The sequence below is a fragment of the Megascapheus bottae genome, chromosome 15 (assembly GCF_031878675.1).
Source record: "Megascapheus bottae isolate mThoBot1 chromosome 15, mThoBot2.hap1, whole genome shotgun sequence".
NCBI lineage: Eukaryota > Metazoa > Chordata > Mammalia > Rodentia > Geomyidae > Megascapheus > Megascapheus bottae.
In genome coordinates this window covers 59,010,334-59,036,591 of record NC_143523.1, presented here as the reverse complement: position 1 = coordinate 59,036,591, position 26,258 = coordinate 59,010,334, and the positions used below count along the sequence as shown (strand labels likewise).

The following is a 26,258-nucleotide window of genomic DNA, read 5'->3' as shown; positions in this document are numbered from 1 at the left end:
TGAACTGTTTCTCAAAATGAATATTAGGAAGTAAAATTTATTTGGGGGGAAAAGGCCATGGAAGGATACATGGATGGAGGAAGGACGAACAAATACAATTATTATAACTAATGTACATTATATAAAAATGGAACCATGGAACTTGAGGGTAGGGATAGGCAGGAGAAAAGGGGACATTGACTGAAAACTAACTTCTTTGTACATCTATTTAACAATAAAAGTGAAAGACAATGATGCTATGCAGAAGAAATGCACATGTGCTAGTATCACAGGACATAAAGATGTGAATTTAGGTATGAAGTCAGTTACCTACCATTGTGCTCAGCAGGACTCCTTTACAGCAGGTGCACTCAGGAAATGGCAGAGCAAACCTGAATAACAGAGTGTGCATTATAAAGGAGAGGGTAACCACACCTACAACACCCTGGGAAAGATAATTGGCCCAAACCACATGGAGACCAGCACCAGCCCCACACTTCCCACCCACCACCTAGCTGAGTACATCATAGGTCCCATATGAGCAGGAAGACTGCAACACCTGCAGTCATCTTCATACGTAGCCACACAACTTTTAGAAGAACTTTTATTTCTCTTTTTGGTCCCAGTTCTGGGACTTGATCTCACCAGGGCTTGGGTGGTGTACCTGAGGGTTTTTTGCTCAAGATTGTTTTTATATCACTTGAGCTAGTTCCACTTCTGAGTTTTTGATGATTATTTGGAGATAAGGGTCTTACTGACTTTCCTGCCTAGGCTGGCTGTGAACCATGATTCTCAGATCTCAGCCTCCTGAGTAGCTAGGGTTACAGGTATGACCCACTGGTGCCCAACTCAGAGGAATTTTTTGTTTGTGAATGTTATAACACACTGTAACTTCACACTGTTAAGAGACTGTGTTGCAGCAGGTTAGAGATCAAAGCACAGATATGGCAAAGAGGAAAGACTGGGCCCTTCTGTCTATGCTAGTTATCCTGATGTTGAAGACCCTTGGGGAAGTGGAGGATCTGAATCTGTCTGGGTCACTTGGCAAAGCAGGTTTCTGTAAGAGATGAAGTAGACCTTATTGAATAGGATTGATACCAAGCATTCTGGAAGAGAAGCAACCATAAGCCCACAGTGAGCCCAGTTCACAGGGAAGGTCACCAGCCAGAGTGAGTCAAGAACAGATTACTGATTTACCCAAGGTGCTGGTGCCCAACCAGGAGAAGGGGCTCTGGCACACGAACAGACTTGACTCTAAGAAACAGAGACTAACACAGATAGTAAGGAAAACTCCTGTACTCTCGATAAAAGATACAGTGAATGTCTTATGTCTTTCCTTGACCTTACACTTACAATCAGACAGATAAAGGGAGGAGCAAAGAAATAGGCACAATTGTACAATTCCTTGGTGAAACAAATCATCCTCAAGATGCTATTTTAATTGGGATAGAATGAGATTGGTAAGTTGAGTTTGACTGGTACTGTCTCCCACCTGGATGAAGGATTATATAGATTAAATCCACTAGAACGTGATAAAGAAATGTTACGGTGTGGACATGATACTACAATCTATACAAGTCCCTCCAAAGGCTCCTGTGTTAGAGTCCCCAGCAAGATGCTATGGGGTCAGGGGAGAGATGTGGAACCTTTAATAGGAGAAGCCTAGTGGGAGATGGAATTGCACCCTAAGAGGATAGGGGTATACCTTGATCTCGTCTTTATCTTCACTTCCTGGTGATGAGGAGAGTAGTTTTGGTTCTACAACATGCTGCCACCATGACACTCCCTCAGCCCAGGCCCTGGTCAATGGGTCAGTGCTTATGGACTGAGGTTTCCAATGAGTCAGCCCAAACAAAGCTTTCTTTTTCATAAGGTGATTCAGCTCAGGTATTTGTTTTAATGATCAGAGGCTGATGAATAAATATGTGGAAAGTGGCCTATAACATAGTCCTATCAGGCTTTTTTTGAGTGTAGTTGGGCTTGAAGTACAGGACAGTTTACTTCTGGTCCTGAAGAAACATCCCATGTGTGCTTCCCATTGTAATGGTGCTAGCTAGAGGACCAGGTTAGAATAACAATAACTTCACCTTTTAACCACTAATTGCTTTGTATGTGCTTTTTCTCCCAAGGGAAAAGAGGTGCTCAGTCCATTACATAAGTGAGGAAACTGGAGTTCAGAGATGCAAGTGAGTCACCAAGAACACATAGCTAGTATGTAGGGGACCTAAGCACTGGTCTTCTGCAGACCCTAATATGCCTTTCTCTGTGGTAGATAAGGCAAAGGTGAAGGTAGTGGGAATGTGGACCTGGTGGGAAGATTCATTGTGCTTAGAGCCTTCAGGTTGTAACATATGGTTTCCTCAGTCCCAGAGAAGTTTGGCTCCTCAAAAGAGGAAGACATGAGTGAGCAACATATCAAGGTTATCAAAAAATTGTTTTCAGGGCAATCACATCAGCTTGTGCCACATAATAGTGCAGCTACTCGGGGGTCAGGTATTGGGAGGACTGTAGTATGAGACTAGTTCAGATAAAAGTTATCAAAACCCCATCTCAACAAAAACAAGGCAGGCATGTTGTTTCTATCTTTCTGGTGGTAGACAGAGAAGATCATAGGCAAATGCTAGTCCCGGGCAAAAGAAGAATCTATCTGAGAAAAAACTAAAGCAGAACTGTGTGGGCACATGGCTGTAGGGTTGGGTGAGTTCAAACCCCAATGCCATAAGAAATAGTTTTATTAGCATTTTTTAGTAGATTAGAGGCTCATGCATATACAAAGTGAGAGTGAAAAGCCCTTGAATGAAAAAGCCAAGCAAAAATACAAGGCCCTGAATTCAAACCCCAGTACCAAGAAACACCTCCCCCCAACACACACACAGTTTTATTTTCTCATATTCAATCTGTAATAACCTGGCAGGCTTAGCTGTTAAATTTGTTTTTGTTCTTTTAAAAATGCTTAACCTGCTCAACCACCTGTCAGTGGTTATGACCACCTGTGTGTGGTTTCATCCTGTGGTTATTGACTCTGGGCATCGTAAGTCGACATCATACAATGACTACCACCTGCATGTGGTGTTTACCTTTAAAAGCTCAGCCCCTGGCTGGGAGCTTGTGGCTCATGCCTGTAATCTTAGCTACTTAGGAGACTGAGATCTGAGGATCACAGTTCAAAGCCAGTCTCAGTACCAATTAACCATCAGAAAGCTGGAAGTGCTGCTGTGGCTCAAGTGGTAGAGTGATAGCCTTGGGCTGAAGAGCTCAGAGACAGCACCCAGGCCCAGAGTTTAAGCCCAACAACCAACACACACACACACACACACACACACACACACACACACACACACACACACACACACACACACACACACACACACACACACACTCAGCCCCATTGAAGGTCAGAGCTGCTCTCTATCAGCCTGAAGGTGGAGAGTGGCCATTGTGCTGCTATTAAACTGACTCCTAGTTCTGTTCACTGCTGGTGACAGTTGCTGAGGGGTCTACCCCCACCCCAAATAGCTGGGATATTACACAATCAGGCTGCCAGCTTCATCTTACCAGGGATTGTAAAACAAAGATCCTGACTAGCAATGCTGCTTAGCTTTTCTTTCCAAAGAGAATTAGGTTTTCAGAAAAAGCTAATGGGAGAACTTGCTCAAGGTAAGAAACAGGATTTAGAGGTCTGAGAGGCACAAAGAGGTCTGATCTCCCCAGTTGAGGGAAGAACAGAGCCTCTCTTTCAAGTGTTCCCCTTGGGAGGTAGAATCTATCCAGGAAGGAGTAGGAGTAAGATGCATCACTGAGATAAGACCAGAGCCCCAAGGCTCTCTGATTCAAAGAACTCTTGTGTCCAGCAGCTCAAGGAAGTGGTGTAGTCACTGGGTCCAAAGGTACCAGGAGGACATAGCCTACAGTGCCTCTCTCCATGCAAACACTAAAGAAAGGAAACCATTTAGGACTCCTCCAAAAGGTTGTTTCTATAGTAATCTGTCAGGATTAGCTGTCTAATTCTGCTTTTGCAAAAATATTTAAACTGCGTAACCACCTATGCGTGGTGTTTTCCTGGTGGACAAGACCACCTGTGTATGGTGCTTTAAAAGCTCAGCCCCACAGAAGGTCAGGGCTGCTCTCTATCAGCCCAAAGGTGAGTGTAGCCGCTGGGCTATTAAACCAACTCCTAGCTCCATCCATTGAGTGCTGGTGATTTATTACTGGGGGATTCAGGGAAGCCAAAATGGTTGGGATATTACATATGGAGGCCCCAGAGAGATTCGAGCCTCAGGCCTTGATTTCAGGAAGCCCAGGACAGGTGAGCCATGACCTTTTAAAGGGGGTGGCCACGGAGAGAAAATTCTCTCAGCCCCAGAGAAGAACAGTAGTAGCCTTTTCCAGCAGGATACTTCCATGGTCAACATTAAGCAGGAGTCTGTCTAAAATCCTATGGAGATGAACATTTCGTGTGCTGAGACTGATGAATGCTTTGTGTACTGACTGGCAGACTGGTGAGCATCTAGTGTCCTGTTCACCGGTTAAAACATTCTAATGAGAGTCTTGTCTTGTGTCTAGTGCACCAGTTGAAACAGACTGGTATTTTGTGTACTGGCTGAAACAGGCCAGGGTGTGCTGGTCTTTGATACGTCATGGGTGACCTGGATGCAGCTATACATCTCGACATGTGTGGTGGTGAGACGTTGCCCCACTGTTGGACCAACTGAATCTAGTTGGCACCGATTGAAACACTGGTGACTTCACCAGAACTAGACCAGGACAGGTTAAGTGTTGACTTTGGGTGGATCTTTGTGTAGTCACTTGTTTGTCTCTGTGTAGCTGTTTCCTTTTACCAACGGGACAACATGGGCCAATTGACATCTCTAGCCCTGGTGGAATTAATGCTTGACCGTATCTCTGATTTCAGGAGTAGAGCCAGTGCTCATGGGTCATCTCTGGGCTCTCTGGTGAGCTTGAACTGCAGGAGTTCAGTATAAACTGGCCATCTGAGGGTTCCTTTAATCTTGGTCCTTTTTCATGCAGTTCATAGGATCATCTTCAGGGAGCCTGGTCAAACCAGATCCCCCAGTTCTTCAGGAACGTGGGAATGTAAGGATAACTTACTCCCTCCTTTTTCTGAAAACCCTAGGCATTTATTCCTTGAATCTATTCTCTTCGTTAACCTACTTGGTATGATTGATAGCAGGTTTTACAGACCCTCTTTAACTCCGAGGAATGGGATAGCCACCGGGTGTCTTCAAAGCTGCATGCCACAGTCACCTTCCAGGAGACTGAAACCAGCGTGACCAAAAACCAGTGTGAAACTGGTAAAACACCAGTTGGCTAATCTTTACCTTCGAATGGACAGACCCAGAAGGCGGCTTCTCCAGCAAGCTAATCTGGACAAGGCTTCAGCAAGGTTTCAAGAGCTTTCCAATTGTCTGAAGCCACCAATCAAGACCAGGCAGTTTTTTGCACAGAACACCCAGAAGTAATTCTTAACAATATGTTGATGGCCTTCTACTGACAGCCTCAAGCAAGGAGGTTTGTGAGACTTGCTCAAAAAGCTTGAGCATTTGAACTACAAGGTATCGTGCTAAGAAAGCACAACTTTGCATACCAGGCTATGTTGAAATGGGGACAGCAGAACTGTGTCGAAAGGGAAAATTGAAGCCATTCAAAAGATACCTCCCCCTTCAACCAGGATTTGCTGAAGTAGCTAAGCTTTTGTATTTGACTAAAGCTGGAGGAGATGCTCCTTTCCCCAATTTATGGGAGCAGCGACAGCCCTCTGACTCATTACAAGCAGGCCCTAATATTGGCACCAGCCTTGGCTTTTCCCAATTTGCAGAAGCCTTTCCAGTTTTCTATCTCTGAGCAAAGGGGAATAGCTAAAGGGGTGCTGGCTCAGGACTTGGGTCCCTCCAGAACTGATTCCAGGCCTACCTCTGCCCAGAAAGCAGAACTGATTACCTTAAAGGTGCAAGGTAGGCAGAAGGACAGACTATAAACTTCACTGAGGTCTTATACAAAGAAAGAGGCCCATGAACCTCAGCAGGAAAACAATGTGGAAGAGATCTTGGCAGTGTTGGACAGTCTGGCTCCCCCAAAAGGTGGTCATTATACATTGCCCAGGCCACAAAAGGAATGATTCCCTGTAGGAAAGGGAAACAAGGCTGCTGACAAAAATAGCCAAGCTGACAGCAAAAGTAGAGGTAAAGCCATTGATATTTTAGTCGTGACCCCTCTTCCAGAACTCCCCAAAAGCCTGGTTACTTAGATGAGGACTTACAAGTGGAAGAACTTTACCTTCAGATGGAAGACATTCGAGGACCAAAGAATTTTAACGTTGTGCGTTTGTTGCACAAATTTTCCTAGTGCACATCAAAACACCCACGTGAGGGAAATGAAACTTACCAATTGTCATAAACTTACTTTATCCCCCATCTGAAAAATCTTGTGCACAGTATTGTTTCTAAGTATGTCAGCTGCCAGTGAGTAGATAACAACCTCTGTTCCAGAATTAAGAGCTATGACCCTTTTGCCTGGAGAATTCTGGGAATTAGATTTCACTGAGGTAGAGCTAGGGAAATAGGGATATAGGTTATTTGCTTGTCTTTGTAGAAACTTCTCAAGTTTAGAGGCTTACCCAATTAAGATAGAGACCCCCCAGATGTTGAAGTTGCAGCAGGAGATAGTGTGTAGGTTCGGTCCCCACAGGTAGTTGACCTGACAATGCTCATGTCACTAAATCTCCAGGGGGGGAAAACCCCCCAATGGGCTTGACAAAGGCGAATGGGTGAGCTTTAAGTTCAAAAGATAATATGTTAGCATTTAAAAGGCTTTTTAGGGAGCTAGGAGTTGGGCTCAGTGGTAGAGTGCTTGGCTAACATGAACAAAGACCAGGGTTTGATTTCTTGGTGCCACATGTACAGAAAAAAAAAGCCATAAGTGGTGCTATGGCTCAGGTAGTAGAATTCTAACCATGTGCCCAAGGACTGAGTAAGAAAAAAGGTTTTTAAGGATCTTTTGATTTTTGCAAAGTGAGATCTGGTATAAGTCATGAAGCTGTTTACACTGTAATCAGGTAATCCTGGCTTAAAGCACCGGGGATTTATTTCCTTTGGCTAAAAGTTGGGGTCAAGTATTAGGAAAATGGAGAAAGGAAGGCAGGCCGGGGTTGTTGAGATAGAGCAGTAAGGGACACAGCCTTCTCTTGGGCTTGGAGGAGACTGTGCCCAAGCTAGAAATAGGAGTTGGGTCTCTATGAGGCCTACGTAAGGAGATAAAGGGACACGAAGGGTTTTTCTGCTGAGCCCACGATGGAATGTTTACAACTAGGCTCAGATTGACTTGCTGGGGTCAGGCAGTCTGCACTTGGGTGGCTTTCCTAGTGTCTGTGCACCTGGGAAAACAGGGTGGGGATCAATCCTTCAAGTATTAGAAACTTAGTCTGTTCTGTGCATCTAAAATCGCTTGGATATTTAAGTATCAGAGAAAGGGACAGGCCCTAGGAGGAGTCCACACATGGTGGAAGAGAATAAACTGGCATGAAGGCAGTTCATCTAAACCTAGTTGGATGGGTCAAGTAGACCAACTTCATATTCTTTTCCTTGCTGACTGACACTGGAAATCTGATGTGGATGATGATTGGTATTTCTAAAAATTGCCCCTTAGGAAACTTGAAAAAGCAGGTTAAAAATAGTTTAAAAGATGGTTACGCCAGGTGAGTAGCTCACACCTGTAATCCTACACAGGACGCTCAGATCTGAGGATCGCAGTTCAAAGCCAGCCCAGGCACTAAAGACTGTGAGACTCTTATCTCTGTTAAATTAACCACTAGAAAACCAGAAGTGGTCCTTGGCTCAAGGGGTAGGGCGGTAGCTGTGAGCTGAAGAGCTCAGGGACAGTGAGCACCCAGGCCCAGAGTTTGACCCGCATGGCCAACCAAATGGAAAAAAAAAAAAAGATGGTTAAAAATTTTATCTGTGTGATGTAATTTGTTCTCAATACTACTTTGTAATTGAATTTTCTTTTTTAAAGGCATATGCCAGTCTAGAATTCTTAGTACTGTGATGGTGCTTGTAATTCTTGCATTACCAAAAAACTCATTTTAATTCAAATGTTCTCTAAGAGTTAAACTCTTTAAACTCAAGATTGGAAAAACTGCCTATTTTAAAATAGGTGACCCCAAAGCAATGGGCTGTGTCTAGTGCTTCAAGGCTTCAAATGAAAATAAAAGCTGAAGTGTAAAAAGTGTTAAAGCAATGATTAGCAAAAAATAGGCTAAGGCTATAGGTTTCTGGCTGGGAGGGTCAACACCCCTGTGTCAGCTGGAAGAAGTTACAGAAGATGAGAATCCTCTCCCATCAACCCAACAAAGAACCAGTCACTTTTCAAAAAAGGAATACTACAGAAAATGAAAAATAGGAGATAGGAGAATTGACACTTGGCATGAGTCTTCATTTTTGTGGAAGCCTTGAGTCACTATAGCTTTGACCTGACCTATTGTCTTCTATCAAAGATTTGATTATATACAAAGAAGTTGGGAATGTAGTAACCTGTTGGGATTAGCTGTCTAATTAGTTTTTTTTGTCTTTTTTTTTTAATAATCAAAGCTCAGCCCCATAGAAGGCCGGGGTTGTACTCTCAGCCTGAAGGTGGAGAGTAATCCGCTACACTGATATTAAACTGGCTCCTAGCTCTGTTCACTGAGTGCTGGTGACTCTTGCTGGGGGTTTGGGGAGCCCAATATGGTTGGGATATTAGTTTCTAGTTAATCCACACATCCTTGGCATGCCATGTAGATCAGGAGAAATGTCTACAACAGCTGAGAATGGCTCATCCCAACTTGACAGAAGCTTCACACTAGAGTGAAGAGAAAGCAAATATGGAGCCGGGTACAGTGGTACACATGTGTAATCCCAGCTAGTCAGGAAGCAGTAGAATCCAGGTTCCAAATTAGTCTTAGGAAAGTTAACAAGGTATCACCTCAGAAACACAAAGCCAAACTGAAGGACTGGGAGGTGGGCTCAAGCAAACACTCTCCAGTGCTGTGGTTCTCATGCTAGAGACAACCCAGTTCCAGTGTATTTGTACTAAAGCTTTTCTTGTGGCCACAAATGACTGAAAACAGGATAAAAGCCTGGCATTTCTTTCATTTTGTCTTCCAAGCTGTTTCTTTTCAGTCACTCTGGTTTCCAAGAAAAGATGGGACTGATAACAGTCTTCAAAACGACCCTTAAGAGCAGAGCCTTGCAGGCTAGCTCACCCTCAGATGAAGATGATAGCTACTAATGGTGGCTGCACCCTGGAGCTAGAGAAACCATCTCATGGGAACCAGATGGTGCTACTCAGGTGATAATATAACTTCTCAAGAACCCAGGAAATCAGAATTGAGATAATGGCTAAGCAGGCCACAGCTGCAATAGAAACTCTTAAAATATGCCTAACTTTGTCACCTGCCCCTAAATCCTTTCTCTACTTAAACTCAATACTCAAGTCTGTGTTCTGAAAAGGGACGAGGTGCCATATTCCCATGACATGCCTATGGCATATAATCTCCTCTCTTTGCCATATTTCTCTCAAACTGTCCTATCATGTTCAGTTCCTGCCTGAGTTCTCATTCTGGATTCAAGGATTGAGGTTGATGAGCTGCAATGTTTCTTGTAAGCTGAGCCAGCTGTTCTGTTCCATGACATCCACAGCACATCCATCATGGGATCAAACCTAGTTACCTGTACTTTATTTCTATCTCCTTTCCTACTGTGCACTCCAAAAAAAAATGAAAGTCAACAGAAACTTTTTCTGATCTGATCTGTCATAATGTCAAAAGGAAGAGGAACTACGGTAGATAAATATTTAATCTGCTCTACAGTTAAATGGAGGCAGGCCTGGGAGCAGATAAGCACTTAATAAATGTTTACTCTGTGCAGTAATGTTTACTCTGTCTAGTATTCAAAGGAGGAGTAATTGCAGTAGGTTAGTAAAGATATTATTTAAGGTAGATAAACATGCTGTGTCTATTTCCCCAAAATTAATTGCTTAATACTGGGCTGGTATTTACAAGCATTAACTTCTGAGGTTTGTCCCTCCTCTTAGGAGATGCCCTGAACTCCATGCAGGATGCTTCCTGAAGGGACTCAAAGAAATAGACTTGTTTCAAAAATGGACTTCCACAGTCCGTGACACAGGACTGAGTCCTGGATGTGGGTTCCTGAGAGAGAGGCCATCATTCCACTGCCTGCAGTGGGCTCTGGAGGGAAGGATACAGGACAATGGGAACTCGGGGAAGTAAGCTGAATCTTGGACAGGAAGAGAAGCTGTTTCTACTTCTTATAGGGGTTAGAAAAAGTCTTGGAGTGTCCCCACATCACAATGCATAATAACTATCAAATTCCTGGAGCAGACATAGCACAGGACTGTCTCCTAGGGTCCCAGGTAGGACACCCACTAGTGTACCTAAGCCTGAGGCCTGCAAACCTGTGAGCCTTGAAGTGAGACTGTACCTATTAGAAACATATGCAGGTATAGTTTCATAACCTTCCTGACATGCAACCCACCATTTCGCAGGCATTGAGGATTAAGGTTTAGAGCCAGCCAGGGAGAAAAGTGGATTTCCAAACAACCAGCAAAATGTCATATTGGAGGTGTCTTGAGTTGTAGAGTGGCAGACTAGGCAATATGAGTTCAAGTCCTGGATTTGTCATGACCCAGCACAGGCATGCACACACGTGCACATACACACTGCAGATGAATGGGGAAAAACTTTTGCTTATGTTAATATAGTACTTGATGCTTATTTCCAACCTCTTAGCTTATTTACTCCTTGAATTTTAACTTGCTGTTGTTCTCAAGTCACCTACTTCTATGCTATCCTTAATACTTTGCAAAATAAAATAGTTTGGTTAAATATTGAGGAGTTGTACGAAGCAGTTATAATCCCACAAGTCAGGTACTGATTACAATGCATCCTGGTTAATGTGACTTCATTTTCCCCCATTTCTCTCCTCCTGCCCCAACCCACAAATTACACAGTTAAGTATTTTTAAGAGTCTACTAGAGTGAAGTAGAAAACTAAGCTTTGGGAGCCAGATGGATAGATTGAAGACCTTCCCTATTATATGCTGTGTGACTTTAAGCAACATACTTACCCACTGCATGCCTTCTATTTTTTTTTTTGTCAGTCATGGGGCTTGAACTCAGCTTAGGTGCTGTCCCTGAACTCTTCAGCTCAAGGCTACTGTCCTACCCCTTGAGCCAAGCACCACTTCTGGTTTTCTAGTAGTTAATTGGAGACTTGAATCTCAGATGTTTTAGTGTCCTGGCTGGCTTTGAACCGTGATCATCAGATCTCAGCCTCCTTAGTAGTTATGATTACAGGCATGAGCCACTGTCTGCCTGACTCTATTTTTTTTTAAGATTATAAAATTGGTTTATTGCAAAAGAAATTCAAGAATAACCAGTTAAATTCTTATCCCTATGCTACCAATACAAGCAAGAGGCATCAACCACTTTTATTTCAGGAAACAAGATACACAAAGAAGCTATGCCTTATATTCTTTACCTTAAAACAGACAAACTCAAATCCTGTAGACTGGGGAATTCCACAAAGTAACTATTATGTTGAAAAGTCTCAAGGTCATGAGAGTAGATGAAGATGTGACAGGTAAAGGATGTCAGAGCAGAAGGACATGGTGGTATTTTAGGAATTCCCCTGCCACTCACCCCCAGAGTTCTTGGCACTCCCCAAATAAACCTGTCTAAAAAATACTCATCTCAGGGTCAGCTCCCAGGGGAATGAAAACTAGGGCATTTCATTTCTGTAAAGCATAAAAAAGTAACCCATGATGTTAGAAGTGATGCTGGTTACCCTTAGATGAGGGGAAGACAGAAATTGAATGGGACCGGAAGTGACCGCTTATGGTACTGCTCACATTGTAATCTGAGCATTGGTTATGTACATTCGGTCCATTTTGAAAGTGTTATACTGTTAAAATGGGTGTGATTTTCTGTGGACAGAGTTAACATAAATCTGTTTTTTTTTCTTTTAAGAATTCTGTCATGAAATGGGAATGAGATTTTTTCTTTATTTGTGAGTTTTTTTATATTTGTCTTTGGGAAGGTATGAGGAGACAGAGAAATTGAGGGAAAAGGGATGAATGCATGCAATAGTGATATTTACTAGATATAGCTGAAATTGAACTGTACAACTTGTAGGTGGGGATATGAAGAAAAAACTAGGAGAGTAAGCGAGGGAAGGGTGACATTGTTCAAAAAGCAATGTAGTCATAGCCAGATGCCTGATTACATCTAATCCTAGCAGGAAGTTGAGATCTGACCATTGCAGGTCAGAGCCATCCCAGGCAAGAAAGACTGTGAGACCCTTATCTCAAATTAACTATTCAGAAAAAGGCAGAAGTGGACCTGTGGCTCAAGTGATAGAGGGTTATGCTTAAAGAAGCCTAGGGGCAATGCCCAGGCTCTAAGTTCAAGCACTAGGACAAGAAAGAAAGGATGAAGGAGCGAAGGAGAGAGAAAAAGAGAGGAAGGAAGGAAGGAAAGAAGGAAGGGAGAGAGAGAGGGAGAGAGAGAGAGTAGGAGAGGAAAAAAGAGAAAAAGCAAAAGAGTGAGAGATGACAGTAGAGAGCAAGCAAGCCAGGTAGAAGTGTCTCATGCCTGTAATCCTAGCTACTCAGGGAGCTGAGATCTAAGGATTAGTTTCAAGCCAACATGGGCAGGAAAGTCCATAAGACTCACATCACCTTCATAATAAAAATAAAAATAGTGTTTTAAAATAGGAACTCGGTCAGTTTCTGTTTCACTTTGTATTCTACAGAGAAGGAATGGTAAAAGTTCTTACTGGCTCTTTTAGGAAGACAGGGATAATACATTCACAACAAGTAATACAACAAATCATTTTCACAATTCTTTTCTGATTTATGACCATTTTTTCACAATTATTTTGATTCAAATTATTGCTTTATTTCCAGAAACTAAGAAAAGACTAAAATGAAGAGAAGATGGGCCGGGCTGACCAATACAAGATAAAAAAAAGAGAGAGAAAGACGACCTAATACAGCCAGGCACTAAGGGCTCACACCTGTAATCCTAGCTACTCAGGAGGCTGAGATCTGAGAATCACAGTTCCAAACCAGAGTGACGAAAGTCTTTAAGATTCTTACATCCAATTAACCGTCCAAAAGTTGAAAGTCTGCTGTGTCTCAAGTGGTAGAGCACTAGTCTTGAGCAGAAAAGTCTAAAGGACAGTGCCCAGGCCTTCAGTTCAAGCCCCCGGACTGGCATATACACTTAAAAGAGATAAAAGGAACCAGGATACACCAAAAAAAAAGACTGAAACCCATATTTTTCTCTTCATACTTTCAGAATAGGTTACAGAGATTCCATTCCAAAACTTGGGAGCCTAGGCTTTCATGAGACAACATCTGTTCCCCTACATACATTAAATGAAGAAAAAAAAATCCTAAAATCTTGTTTCCTATTCAATAAAGAATAGTTTGGCTTACGAAAACTTTGGGGTCAAGAAACTTTGCCTTTCATGAAAGGTAGTATGCCTTTTTTCACAGTGTCATGTTTCACCTTGTGGCCCATGAGCATGTTATAGATAAAAGGGCTCAAAATTGATAGCCAAGGCCCTGACACCACTTCTTGCTGACACCTGTTCTCTGGTTTGAGTGTTGTACCCATGCCTCAGATTGAAAAGTGCTGCAGCCTGGAAGGAGAGGCATGGAGAAAAATACATCAACAACTCTGTGAATTCACATCACAATGGACTGAGCAATGGCATTCATATTATAGGCAAGCGCATTGTCGTTGTCAGATTTATACTCCTTTTGGCAGCTGTTATTATTAGGTCTTTCCTGTTGGTATTAAGTATCTTCAAAAAAGGAAAAAGGGCTGGTGCCAGTGGCTCACACTTGTAATCTTAGCCACTTAGAAGGTTGAGATCTGAGGATTCAGATTCAAAGCAAAAAAAGTTCAGCAACAGCACCTAGACCCTGAGTTCAAGGCCCCTCCCCACACTAAACAAAACCAAAAAACAACCCACAATGAATACACAGAACATATTTAACAAAGTCCAGACTGACCTGTTATAAATTAAATTGAACTGTGTGTGTGTGTGTGTGTGTGTGTTCTACTGCTTGAATCACAGCTCCATTTCCAGTTTTTTGGTGATTGATTAAAGAGTCACACAGACTTCCCTGCCTGGGTGGCTCTGAACCTCCACCTTCACATCTCAGTCTCCTAAGCCTGAGCCACCAGCGTCTAGCTTAAATTGAACTTGTACTGCATCAACACTAAACGATTGCAATAAATTATGGACAGGATAAGTTCAAATAGTTCATATGTGCACACAGGCACATACATCCATCTGCTTGGAACCTATGTAAAGAATGTAGCTTGAGGTCAGGCACTGATGGCTCATGCTTGTAATCTTAGCTACTCAGGAGGCTGAGATGTGAGACTTCAGGTTCAAATCCAGCCTAGGCCAGGAAGTCTGTATAACTCCTATCTCCCATCAAAAAGCCAGAAGTAAAGCTGTGGTTCAAGTGATAGAGAACTAACCTTGAGCACAAAAAAGCTCAGGGACAGCATCCAGGCCCTGAGTTCAACCCCCAGAACAGGCACCGAGAAAAAAGTACATAGCATTGCTGTGACATTTATGAGTGTAACTTTGACATTTAGATCTGTGTAGGTTTGGGGATAATGAAGAGATATGTCAGGACCTCAAATATGCTCTATGTGAACCATATTGAACCATATTCCTGGTCTGAGATTTAAGAGTCTGCAAGATATTCTTAAGCCTCTTCATCTTTAAGCCTCACCCAGCAGGTGGGAAAAAATATTAGTGACTACATAGTTGAGCTTATAACCATAGAGGAGGGGATTGAGAGCACAGAAACAATGAGGTCCCACAACAAGAAGTTGATGAGAGGGGCCAGGAGTGTAGTCTAGTGGTAGAATGTTTGCCTAGCATGCACGAAGCCCTGGGTTTGATTCCTTGGTACCACATACACAGAAAAAAGCTGGAACTTGTTCTGTGGCTCACATGGTAGAGTGCTAGTCTTGAGAAAAATCCAAGGATAGTGCTCAGGCCCTGAGTTCAAGCCCCAGGACTGGCAAAAAAGGTGATAAGCAGTTACAGAAGCAGCCATGTCCCAGATAACACAAGTCTTACATGGAAATGTTCCCAAGTTTCAAGCCTCAGGTAGAGAATTCTAAGCCAAAAATTCAGTGGTACAAGGAAGCAGTCCAGACACCTGAGCAAGGTCACTGCCACGCAGATTGAGGAGGAGAGATGTAAACTATCTGTTTTCTTCTGTTACAGCCAAATCATGTGCACGTGTACACAGGAGTCTGTGAAAAGTATCTTGGCTGCACTGCTTATAATAGTGGGGTACTGGCGACGACTGAAATGTCCATCAGTTTTGTTTGTTCAGCAGCATACTACACAGAAATTAAACTGAGGAATTAGGATTTTGGTGCTTTTCTTTTTCCCAGTCCTGGGGCTTGAACTCAGGGCCTGGGCTCTGTCCCTGAGTTTCTCTGTACTCAAGGCTAGAGCTCTGCCACTGGAGCCACAGGACTGCTTCTGGTTCTTTCAGAGTAGTTTATTAGAGATCTTTCCTATCCAGGCTAGCTTCGAACTCTGATCCTCTGATCTCAGCCTCCTGAGTAGCTAGGATTACATAGGCAGACTTTTAAGGTAATTCTGTATGTATTATTGGTTGAATAGGTCTGACTAACGATCAGGTTCTTTCACTTCTAGTTGCACTGGCCTTTATGTAGATGGTAGATGTGCTAGTCTAGATTTGGCCAGGAATTCAAGGCATGAGCTGGGCAGACTGTAGTAACCTGTCAAGATTAGCTGTCTAATTCTGTGTGTGTGTGTGTGTGTTTTGGTAAAAATACTTAAACTGCTTGTGGTGCTCTCCTTTAAAAACTTACAGTTTGAAGCCAAATCAGGCAGAAAGTCTCCATGAGATCCTTACCTTCAATTAACCATTCAAAAATCAGAATTGATACTGTTGCTCAAGTGGTAGAGTGCTAGCCTTATGCACAAAGAGCCCTGGGTTCAAGCCCCACAACCAACAAAAAAAATTTTTTTTGGAAAATACAACCAGAGTAACTTCTTGGATCAATGTTTTCTAACAAATACACACAGTTGTTACTTAAAACTATTCCCTTTATTTTAAGTCTATGGCTTATGTATCTTTCTTTTGAACAAACTAAATGGTTCAAACCCTAGATCAGAGAGTTAAAAAGACATCCTTTCTCCCCCTGCAGATGGCATGGCCATGGTGTGCTGGAGCTCTGCCTCCCAGGACTTGGAAAGGAATCAATACCCTGATGATTACTGGCCTTGGTTATTGGCATCGTGGGTACTGCTTTTCTAGAGGCTCTCAGTGCACATAGATTGTTTCTGCTCTCCTGCAACCTCTCCTTCTACCTTTTTTGGCAGCAGCAGTAATTTTTTTTTTAAAGAAACAATCTACTTGCCCCTCCCCTCTTTTTTTTTTTTGCCAGTTCTGGGGCTTGAACTCAGGGCCTGAGCACTGTCCTTGGGCTTTCTCAAGGCTTAGTGCTCTCCTACTTGAGCCACTGTACCACTTCCAGCTTTTTCTATGTATGTGGTACCAAGGAATCAAACCTAGGTCCTCATGTATGCTAGAGAAGCACTCTACCACTAGGCCAAACTCCCAGCCCCATCACACCCCTTTTATGTGAATTACCAACTAGTAGACTAGAAATATAGCCTTTAAGAAAGTAGGATTCTCTTTTTCTTTTAGAACTTTAAAACTTCAGAAGAGAAGCCCAGTGCTGGTGGCTCTTGCCTGTAATCCTAGCAACTCAAGAGGCTGAGATCTGAGGATTATTGTTGATGACAGCCTGAACAGGAAAGTGTGAGACTATCTCTTATCAGCAGCAAAAAGCCAAAGTGGAGTCCTGTGGCTAAAGAGGTAGAGCATCAGCCTGAATAAAAAATCGAAGTGAAAATGCAAGGCCCTGAGTTGAGTACTGGTATATACACACAAATACAAAAGGAAATTGATCAAGGATAAGTAAAAAGACCAAGAATAGATAAAACAGTACTAATTGGTGTTGAAGGTACAAGAAAGGAGAAAGGGACACATTAGCATGATTTCTTATGTGTGGGAAGCACAGGTGAGGATACTGAAGGTGTTGACGGATAATAAATATCACTAGACCCCATACAGGACAGGTAGAATAATGCGGAGGGTGCAACAGAGAACAGAGGTGAACTGAGGAATGAAGCTTGAGCTACTGGAAAGTAGGAGGAAGACCAGCAAGTTTAAGAGGCTGCTTGATTACAGTTCAGACTCAGACTTCACAGAGCTTCAGGTGAAAGTTCAGGTTTCCAGGTGCACACCTGTAATTTCAGCACTTGGGAGGTGGAGGAAGTAGGACTGAAAAGTCCTAGGTTAAACTGGCCTATATATGGAGACCCTGACCAAACAATGTAGATTAATGTAGATTAATAACGTGTACTAAGCACATCGAGGTCAGGTTCATCCACATGGTCAATGTACTTTTCTGTCATGATGGTAGATGAGATACAAATTTGTACAAGTTTGGAAATTGGCTCAATTCAGTTTTCACAATCACAACCAAGTTCTTAATCTTTTTCTCCCTTTTCTTTGTTTGGTAGTGGGAGCTTAAACTCAGGCATGGGCCACAAGCACAGGCCACAAGCACTTAGCTGTCTTTTTTCTCTCCTTCCTTCCTTTTTCTTTCTCTCTTCCCTTCCTACCCTCCCTACTTTCTTCCCTCTTTCCCTCCCTCCCTTTCTACCCTGCCTTCCCTCCCCTGCTTCTTTCTTTTTGTGCCTGTCCCGAGGCTTGAACTCAGGGCCTGGGCACTGTCCCTGAGCTTTTTTGCAGGCTAGTGCTGTGTTACTTTCCCCTTCTTTGATAGTTAATTGGAGATAAGAGTCCCATGAACTTTCTTTCCTAGGCTGGCTTTGAACCACAATTCTCAAGATGTCAGCCTCTGGAGTACTGGCGATTACAGACGAGCAACCAGCACTTAGCTCTTGTTTCTTAATGAATGTGAGGCAAGGCTGGGAGGATCCTGCTTCTGCTTCTTTCCTAGTTGTGGAGCCATGAATAAGCAATCTTTTCTGTGCCTCAGTTTCTTCACCTACAACTTGAGGATAAAAGTTTTAACCTCAGAAGGCTATTGTGGGGTCAGAAGTATTGGTACAGTAGTACAAAGACCTGGGTTCAATTCTTCAGTAACACCTACATAGAAAAAAGCTGGAAGTGGTGCTGTGGCTCAAGTGATAAGAGCTTTAGCCTTGAGGAAAGTCCAAGGACAGTGCTTAGGCCCTGAGCCTGGGACTGGCAAAAAAAAAAAAAAAAAAAAAAAAGCTATTGTGATAATTAAATATAAAGTGTTTGGTGAGTACTGAGAATACCATGTCAGTTCTAATGAAAGAAAAGCTTAATATACATATGAATGAAATGCTTTAGGGATAAAATTATACAAATATAGAAAACAAGGTACCTGGGGAAATGGCAAGGTTCAGAGTGCATACCCTATGCCAAATGGCCTGCTAACGGCTTTACAAATCCTGCCACATCCTAGCAAGACACGTCTTCATTTATCTGAGAAGTTGGAGAAGTTAAATGAACTGTCCTGAGGAGAAATCAATTGGGAGTTGTTTTTTAAAAATTGGACACGGGCAACTCAGAAAGGAGCCTACAAGGTGGGGACATAAGCCCCACAGCATCAGCAAGTATTAGTGGGGAGCTGGGATAAGGATGAATTAACAATGTGCTCCGGGGCCGGGCGTTTGGCCTAGTGGTAAAGAGCTTGCCTAGCATGAATGAAGACCCAGGTTCGATTCCTCGGTACCACATACATAGAAAAAAGCCCAGAATGGTGCTGAGGCTCAAGTGGCAGAGCTCTAGCCTCGAGAAATCCGAAGGACAGTGCTCAGGCCCTGAGCTCAAACACCAGGACTGACAAAAAGAAATTTTTATTTTTTCCTGTCTCAAGGTGAAAGCTGGCTTTGAAAACGAAGATCTGAGATGTCAATGAGCTGAAACCCAGCAGACCAGCAGGCCCAGGAAGCTCAGGGAATCCCCACTTACAAAGTGACTGATTCACACTCCGGGACGCAGCCACAGACGGCGCAGCGAAGGAAAGCCGCATCCTCCGTGCACCGGGCGGGAAGCCCCAGGCTGCGTGGGCCCCGTCTCCACTCGGGCCTGAGCCGCGAAGCAGCCCAGCTCAGTCACAAGCACCGACACGCGACTCGCGCGGCGCCAGGCCACCCCGGCTGCTCCCGCCCGCGCCGCGCTCCCGACGCCCCGCCCCCGACGCCCCGCCCCCGACGCCCCGCCCCCGACGCCCCGCCCCCGACGCCCCGCCCCCGACGCCCCGCCCCCGACGCCCCGCCCCCGACGCCCCGCCCCCGACGCCCCGCCCCCGACGCCCCGCCCCCGACGCCCCAGACCACGTCCATCCACGCGCCTGCGTGCCTCCCCGCGGCTGCCGCGGTCACGTGTGGCGCCAGTCACGTGACGCAAAGCTCACGTGATTGCCGTGAGTTTCCCTCTCCCCACCCCGTTCCGCCTCCCCTCGGCCGCGGGTTAGGGGTTCTGCTTCTCCGCATCTCTCATCTCTCGGCGGGTCGTGGTCTCTGGTCCAGAGCCCGCCGAACCGTCCTGACGGGATGGTGAGAGGGGAGAGCGAAGCTGGGCGGGGCCCGGGCCGCCGCCGCCCCCAGACTCAGCTCCGTTTCTCTCGTCCTTCCCTCTGCAGATGAACCCGACGACCCCAGACCCGGAGCGGGCGCCGGCCTCCGAGCCCGTGTGGGAGCGGCCCTGGTCGGTGGAGGAGATTCGCAGGAGCAGCCAGAGCTGGTCGCTGGCGGCCGACGCGGGCGTGAGCGGCGGGCGCTGGGGTGACGCGGTCGGCGAGCGGGGCCCGGGCCGATTCCTCTGCCCACAGCCCACCCTAAGGCTCGCGGTCTTGGGAACACGCATCCCCTCCTCGCCCTCGAGGCTGTCCCCGGGCACCTGAGGGGAGGGGGGAGGCTGTACCCACAGCACAACACAGGGTGCCCTGGCGGTGCCTGGACCCCTGTCCTGGAGGGCAGATCTGTGCTGGGGCATTCTTGAGACCTGGACTAAACACAGGCAGCTGGGAACTCAGTAAGCGAATATCCTTGAGTGAGACTTCCAGGCTCGTGGATCCAAACGCTCAAAACTGCAATTCCACAGTCTCATCTTATTTTTTAAAAAATATTGTTATTGTCAGGATAATGTATATAGTGGTTACAGTTACATTCGTCCGGTAGTAGGTGCATTACTTCTCACACATTGATACCCCTTCTCATGTTTTTGTACCACATTTCTCTCTCCTCACCCCCTCCCAATCATCTTGTTTGTGCTATGTTTCACTTTGTCTGTAATTCTTGTAGAATGACAACTGTATAAGCCTTAATATTCCCTCAGAAATGAGATAGCAAGTGACTATTTTGTGTGCCTGTGTGCTGATAACTGGAGCCCAAACTCGGGGCCCAGGAGCTGCCTCTTAGCTTTTTTTTTACTCAAAGCTGGTGCTCTAACACTTGAACCACAGCCCCACTTCCACTTTTTTTTTTGCTGGTTAATTGGAAATAGGAGTTTCAAGGACTTCCCTGCTGGGGCTGGCTTGAACCTGTGATCCTCATCTCAGCTTCTAGGTTTACAGGCATAAATCACCCACGCCCAGCTCTATATTACTTTCTGATGTGCTGTCCTGCTGTTTTCAGTGCCCCTTGATCTTTCAAAAGCTTCATCCCTTTTAAATTCTGCCACACACACAACCGAAAGAGTAGGGGTTTTTCTTAGTTTTGTCACAGAATATGTAAATACTAATAGTACTGTATGTTTATTTTTTAATAGCTATTACAGTTTCTACAGGAATTCTCACAGCAGACTATCTCCAGGACCCATGAAATCAAGAAACAGGTGGATGGACTAATTCGGGAGACAAAAGCTACAGATTGTCGCCTTCATAATGTTTTTAATGACTTCCTCATGCTGTCTAATACCCAGTTCATTGAAAATGTAAGTCATCTAGTTACATCAGGCTTACAGTTCCTTTTGGAGGAACAAGAGCTGTTATAGTGTTAACGATTTATTATTAGGTTAGCTGTTAAATTTTGATGGACATAGCTGTTCTTGCCAAGTTTAGCAAAGTTTGTTGGCTTTTTTCTTCCTTTTTTGGTCAGCTATGGGGCTTGAATCCTAGGCCTGGTGCTGTCTTTGAGCTCTTCAGTTCAAGGCTAGCACTTTACCCCTTCAGCCACAATGCCACTTCCAGTTTTCTGGTGATTTATTGGAGATAAGAGTCTCACAGACTTTCAGGACTTTCATGTCTGGGCTGGCTTTGAACTGTGATCCTCAGATCTGAGCCTCCTGAGTACCTAGGATTATAGGTATGAGCCACAGCTAAGTTTGTGGGTTTTTTTTTAAAGCCTTATAAAAAAAACTGTAATGATAGATTTTCTTCATTTCAGCCTTTCTGTCTTAAAAGAAAATAGCTGGGCTGAGTGTGGCATTCAGACAAGCTTTGCTATGGCACATTTTGTGATGGCCACATAGGGATTTTCTCCCTTCACCAGCTTGTGGCTTCAGTTATTAAATCCATTATAGTGGGATAAATTGCATTAAAGTGATACCTATGTCTACTTGGAATATCCTTAGAAGTTTTCATAGAATGGTTAAATCTGTGATACACTGTGTCATATTTGTAGACATTTTCTCCTAGATGCTAAGAATACATAGGCAAATTAGGGAGATGAACTTTTTCTGGTGTGTTATTTTTATATATATGTATTACTTTTTATTAATATAAATGAATTATTCAGGGGGGTTCAGTTCAACAAGTGATTATCTTGATCATAATCATCCCTTCAACATTCTTCTTCCTTTCTCCTTCCCCTTTCCCAAACCAGTCTCATCAAGTTTCCTTACTCCATTTTCAGACATATATGTATTTTATCTGTATATACCCTCTTCCCTCCTCCTCATTAGCCTGTCTTCTTCCACTAATGCCTATACCTCAGAAAGGCGTATATCAACTTCCTATTCTTTTTTTGCTAAAGTGCATGTTAATTGTTCAAGCGCTTTCATCATAGTGTGACACGCTTATATATAATATGCTTTAGTAAATTGTACATACCCAAACACACAAATTCTGTATGTACTATGTATATGAATATTTTAGGTATAAGATCCACATGTAAGGGGTAATGTGTCCTTTGTCCTTCTGAGCCTGCATTTAACATGAAGGTCCATTCATTTCCCTGCAAATGACATAATTTCATTTCTTCAGTATTCCATTGTGTGTATGTACCACATTTTCTTGGTCCATTCATCAAATTTTAGGCATCTGGATGTGCAGGTAGCTCTACTATATACCAGCCTTTATTCCTTTAGATAAATGGCCAAGAATAACAGTGCTGGATTCTATGATAGTATTTTGAGGAACCAGTATTTTCTGTTGTTAGTGTTCTTATGATGACCATCCTAATTGGATTGAGGTGTAATCTCACTCTTTTTAATTTGTATTTCCTTTATGGCCAGGAATATTCAGTGTTTGTTTCTATTTGTTGTATATCCTCTGCCTTGGTAAATAGTATAATTCTATTATGCTAGAGTAATTAGCAGGAAGGTAGGCCATGCTTGGAGCTGACTTAGTCAAATGAAAGCTGTTAAGATAGGAGGATGGAAAAGAAGCTTATATAGGCTAACTTGGGTTTCTCAAAGAGTGTTTGATATTTGAACACCAGCTTTAGTTTGTGAAAAAGCAATTTAAGAATTAGGGTATTCCTTGAGAATGTTAGGTATAAGGTACGAAGCCCACAATTTGAAATTAGGAGAAAAGTGGTAACGCCACATTCACATTTTGTATAGCATGTTTATGCTGGCTTTGATGGCTCAGGCTGAAATGCGAAATCTTTGTAGCATTCTGGGAGAGGTTTGTGTGAAAGATTTTAGTGAAGGTCTTAGAGATCTCTTTGCTAATTCTCTCTAATGGAAAAGGGAGACTTGTTTGAAATATTACAAATATGCAAATAAAGTCAGTACAGTTCAAGTGTTTGTTATTTGGAATGCTTGGGACAAGAAGTGTTTTTGATTTCAGAGTTTTTCAGATCTGGAATATCTGCATAGATTTTATAGGTTCAACATCCCTAACCTGAAACACTCCAAACACCACAACTTTTTGATATGGCAGAACCCAAATGTTTTGGATTTCAGATTTATAGATTAGGAATACTCAATTGTAGTCAGTTATTTTCTGGTAATCTTCACAGGACTTGTTTGGTTCTGAGCATTTGTCTCACAGAAAGAGTTCATTTAGGGGACCTGGGTCTACTTCCCTGGTAAATACATTGTTCAGCTCCAAACTAGGCAAGGTACAGATCTCTTTCATACCCAATAGTCTGTACCAGATGGGTACTGGATACATACCAAATCAAGTCCATAGTGGTGCAAAAAGGGGGCAGCATAAACTCCATATTCTGAATCATAGCCTTTTTTTTCCTGCAGTTTTTTGTTTTTTTTTTTTTGCCAGTCCTGGGCTTGAGCTCAGGGCCTGAGCACTATCCTTGGACTTTTCTCAAGGCTAGAGCTCTACCACCTGAGCCTCAGAACCACTTCCGGTACCAAGGACTCCAACCCTGGTCTTCGTGCATGCTAGGCAAGCACTCTACCACTAGGCCAAACTCCTGGTCTTGTAGTTTTTCTTTATTGGTGAAGTTTTCATAGAGACTTTGTTTTCATGGTCTAGTTTTTGTGGAATTTGTTTTGGTAATAGCTTATTTGTGTCCATTTTTTTGTGTACTGTTGATCTTGTCCCCTCCATCACTCTCTGTTACCCCTTTTCTTCCTCCCAGTACAACTTCCATCTGCCTTATTGTCCTGTTTTCATTGATGAAAACAAGCCATTTCATCCATATTCATGTTCATTTACTCTTTTGGTTAGCTCAACCCTCTTCCACTGGAACCCATCCTGATAACAGATCTCTCTCTCCTAGTACCTCTTGTTTTCCACCTCTCTCTGTTTCCCTAATGTTAAGTCCTATGCCTCTTTCCAAACCATAGCTAGAATCCTCTTTAGATATGCTGATACCATTACCAGAAAGCCAAATAGTATAAGTTCTTATAATTTGTGTGCAGAACAGCTGATGATGAATGAGCAGTTAGTGCTGAACAGAAGTTTGAAAAGAATTTACTTGCTTCTAATTTCTGTAGCAGTTTTTGGCTTCTTAAGCATTTTCTTACCTTGACATGGGAGCTCATGTGTTGCAGTTCATGCTAGAATGGTGATGCCATTTGGGTCCATTCATGGGAAGAACTCAGGTTTCTGAGTTTTTCTTAACCTCAGAGGCAGCTACACAGTTATATACAACACTTTAGTGTTAAAGAATCTGGGCTTTCTAGAGCAAGGACAGGACTTTTAGAGCAAGAGAAATTAGTACATTCCTAAAGTTTCACAAGGGGACTCTGAAGGAAGAAAAGAGGCTAATTAGCATAAGCCAGGGTTTTAGTGTCTAATCAGTAGGTGACCCAATTCTATGCTAATTTAAGAGTTTTTCCCCTGATATTGAGTGCCATGGTTAATGACTTCATTTTTTTTAAGTTAATTGAGGATTTTTTTATTTTTTTTTTATTTTTTGCCAGTCCTGGGCTTGAGCTCAGGGCCTGAGCACTGTCCTTGGACTTTCTCAAGGCTAGAGCTCTACCACTTGAGCCTCAGCACCACTTCTGGCTTTTTTTCTATGTATGTGGTACCGAGGAATCAAACCCGGGTCTTCATGCATGCTAGGCAAGCACTTTAACCACTAGGCCAAACTCCTGGCCCAGAGGATTTTTTTTTTTAACTAGTCCTGGGCTTGAGCTCAGCACCTGCATCCTGTCTTTGGATTTATTCAAAGCTAGAGCTCTACCACTTGAACCTCAGCACTACTTCCGGCTTTTTTCTATGTATGTAATACCGAGGAATTGAACCTGGGTCTTCGTGCATGCTAGGCAAGCACTCTACCACTAGACCAAACTCCCAGTCCTAATTGAGGATTTTTTAAAAGCCAATGATTTCAAAATCTTTAGCTTTGTGAAATTAAAAATTTTTGTTTATTTTTTCAAAAATGGAATTTAAAGATCCTGTATAGTTGTACTGTTTAGCTCTGTTTTCGTCATTCCCTTCCCTTCCTTTATTCTTCTGCCTTTCTCTTGAAGAAACAGATGATTATTAAGCTTTTAGATAGTATCGGAAAATGAAAGGGTTCAGCGTGGATTATTTGCTGTGAAGTGTTTGTGATGCATAGTCCTGCTGTTCTTCCAAAGACCCCATAACTTTGAGTTCTTCCTAAATTCGTTGATTCTTAGATTTTTGTTTGTTTTTTGTACCAGTCCTGGGGCTTGATCTCAGGTGCCTTGGGCACTATCCCTAAGCTTTTATTCTCAAGGCTATTGAGCTGTGGCTCAAGCATAGCTCCTCTTCTGGCTTTTTCTGGTGATTAATTAGAGAAGAGAGTCTCCACAACATTCCCTTCCCGACAGGCTTCGGACTCAGCTTCCTGAGAACCTAGGATTATAGATGTGAGCATTGGTCCTAGCTGGTTTCTTAGATTTTATGTTTGACATCCCATCTCCAGTCTGCTAATGTTTTGGGGAGATTTTAACAATAGAGGAAAAATAGGGTTTAGGTGGTAGTCTAATTCAGTGGAAGTCTTTCAGATTAAAGGTCTTACTGGGTAAATTCTGAAGGAAGCTTGGTAGCTGTTCTATCTTAACAGTCTTTTTTTTTTTTTGCCAGTCCTGGGTTTGGGCTCAGGGCCTGAGCACTGTCCTTGGACTTTCTCAAGGATAACACTCTACCACTTGAGCCTCAGCACCATGTCCAGCTTTTTTCTATGTATGTGGTACCGAGGAATCGAACCCAGGTCTCTGTGCATGATAGGCAAGCACTCTACCACTAAGCTAAACTCCCGGCCCCCTTAACAGTCTTAATTTTAAGATTTATTTACTTTTTTTTTCTTGTTCTTGGAAATTATCAAATTAACTTTTGATCTTTATGGAACAAATAGGGGGGCTAGTGGTAGAGTGCTTGCCTAGCAGGCATGAAGACAGGTTTGATTCCTCTGTACCATATACATAGAAAAAGCTGCAAGTGATGCTGTGGCTCAAGTGGTAGAGCTCTAACCTTGAGAAAAGCCCAAGGCTAGTGCTCAGGCCCTGAGTTTAAGCCCA

At 43.3% G+C, this 26,258-nt stretch overlaps 2 protein-coding genes across 6 annotated transcripts in view; one reads left to right on the top strand and one right to left on the bottom strand.

Moving 5' to 3' along the window:
• Nucleotides 1-19,305, bottom strand: part of LOC150054464 (beta-microseminoprotein-like) — a 32,567-nt gene extending 13,262 nt beyond the window's left edge. Inside the window, exons 1-2 of one of the 2 annotated variants that reach the window (XM_090347039.1) lie at nt 19,104-19,304; nt 314-371 (exon numbers count right to left, since the gene is read on the bottom strand). In XM_090347039.1, the coding sequence (XP_090203165.1) occupies nt 314-316 (3 nt within the window). In that variant the 5' untranslated portion in view covers nt 317-371; nt 19,104-19,304. Of the gene's footprint in view, nt 1-313; nt 372-19,103 lie in introns of both variants that reach the window. The other variant, XM_090347040.1, reaches the window with a different exon arrangement.
• Nucleotides 19,306-19,566: 261 nt separating this feature from the next.
• Nucleotides 19,567-26,258, top strand: part of LOC150054461 (WASH complex subunit 2A-like) — a 69,729-nt gene continuing 63,037 nt past the window's right edge. For all 4 annotated transcript variants that reach the window (XM_090346801.1, XM_090346798.1, XM_090346800.1 and 1 more), the window contains exons 1-3: nt 19,567-19,690; nt 19,777-19,899; nt 20,904-21,068. In XM_090346801.1, coding sequence (XP_090202927.1) covers nt 19,688-19,690; nt 19,777-19,899; nt 20,904-21,068 — 291 coding nt within the window. In that variant the 5' untranslated portion in view covers nt 19,567-19,687. The remainder of the gene's footprint in view (nt 19,691-19,776; nt 19,900-20,903; nt 21,069-26,258) is intronic.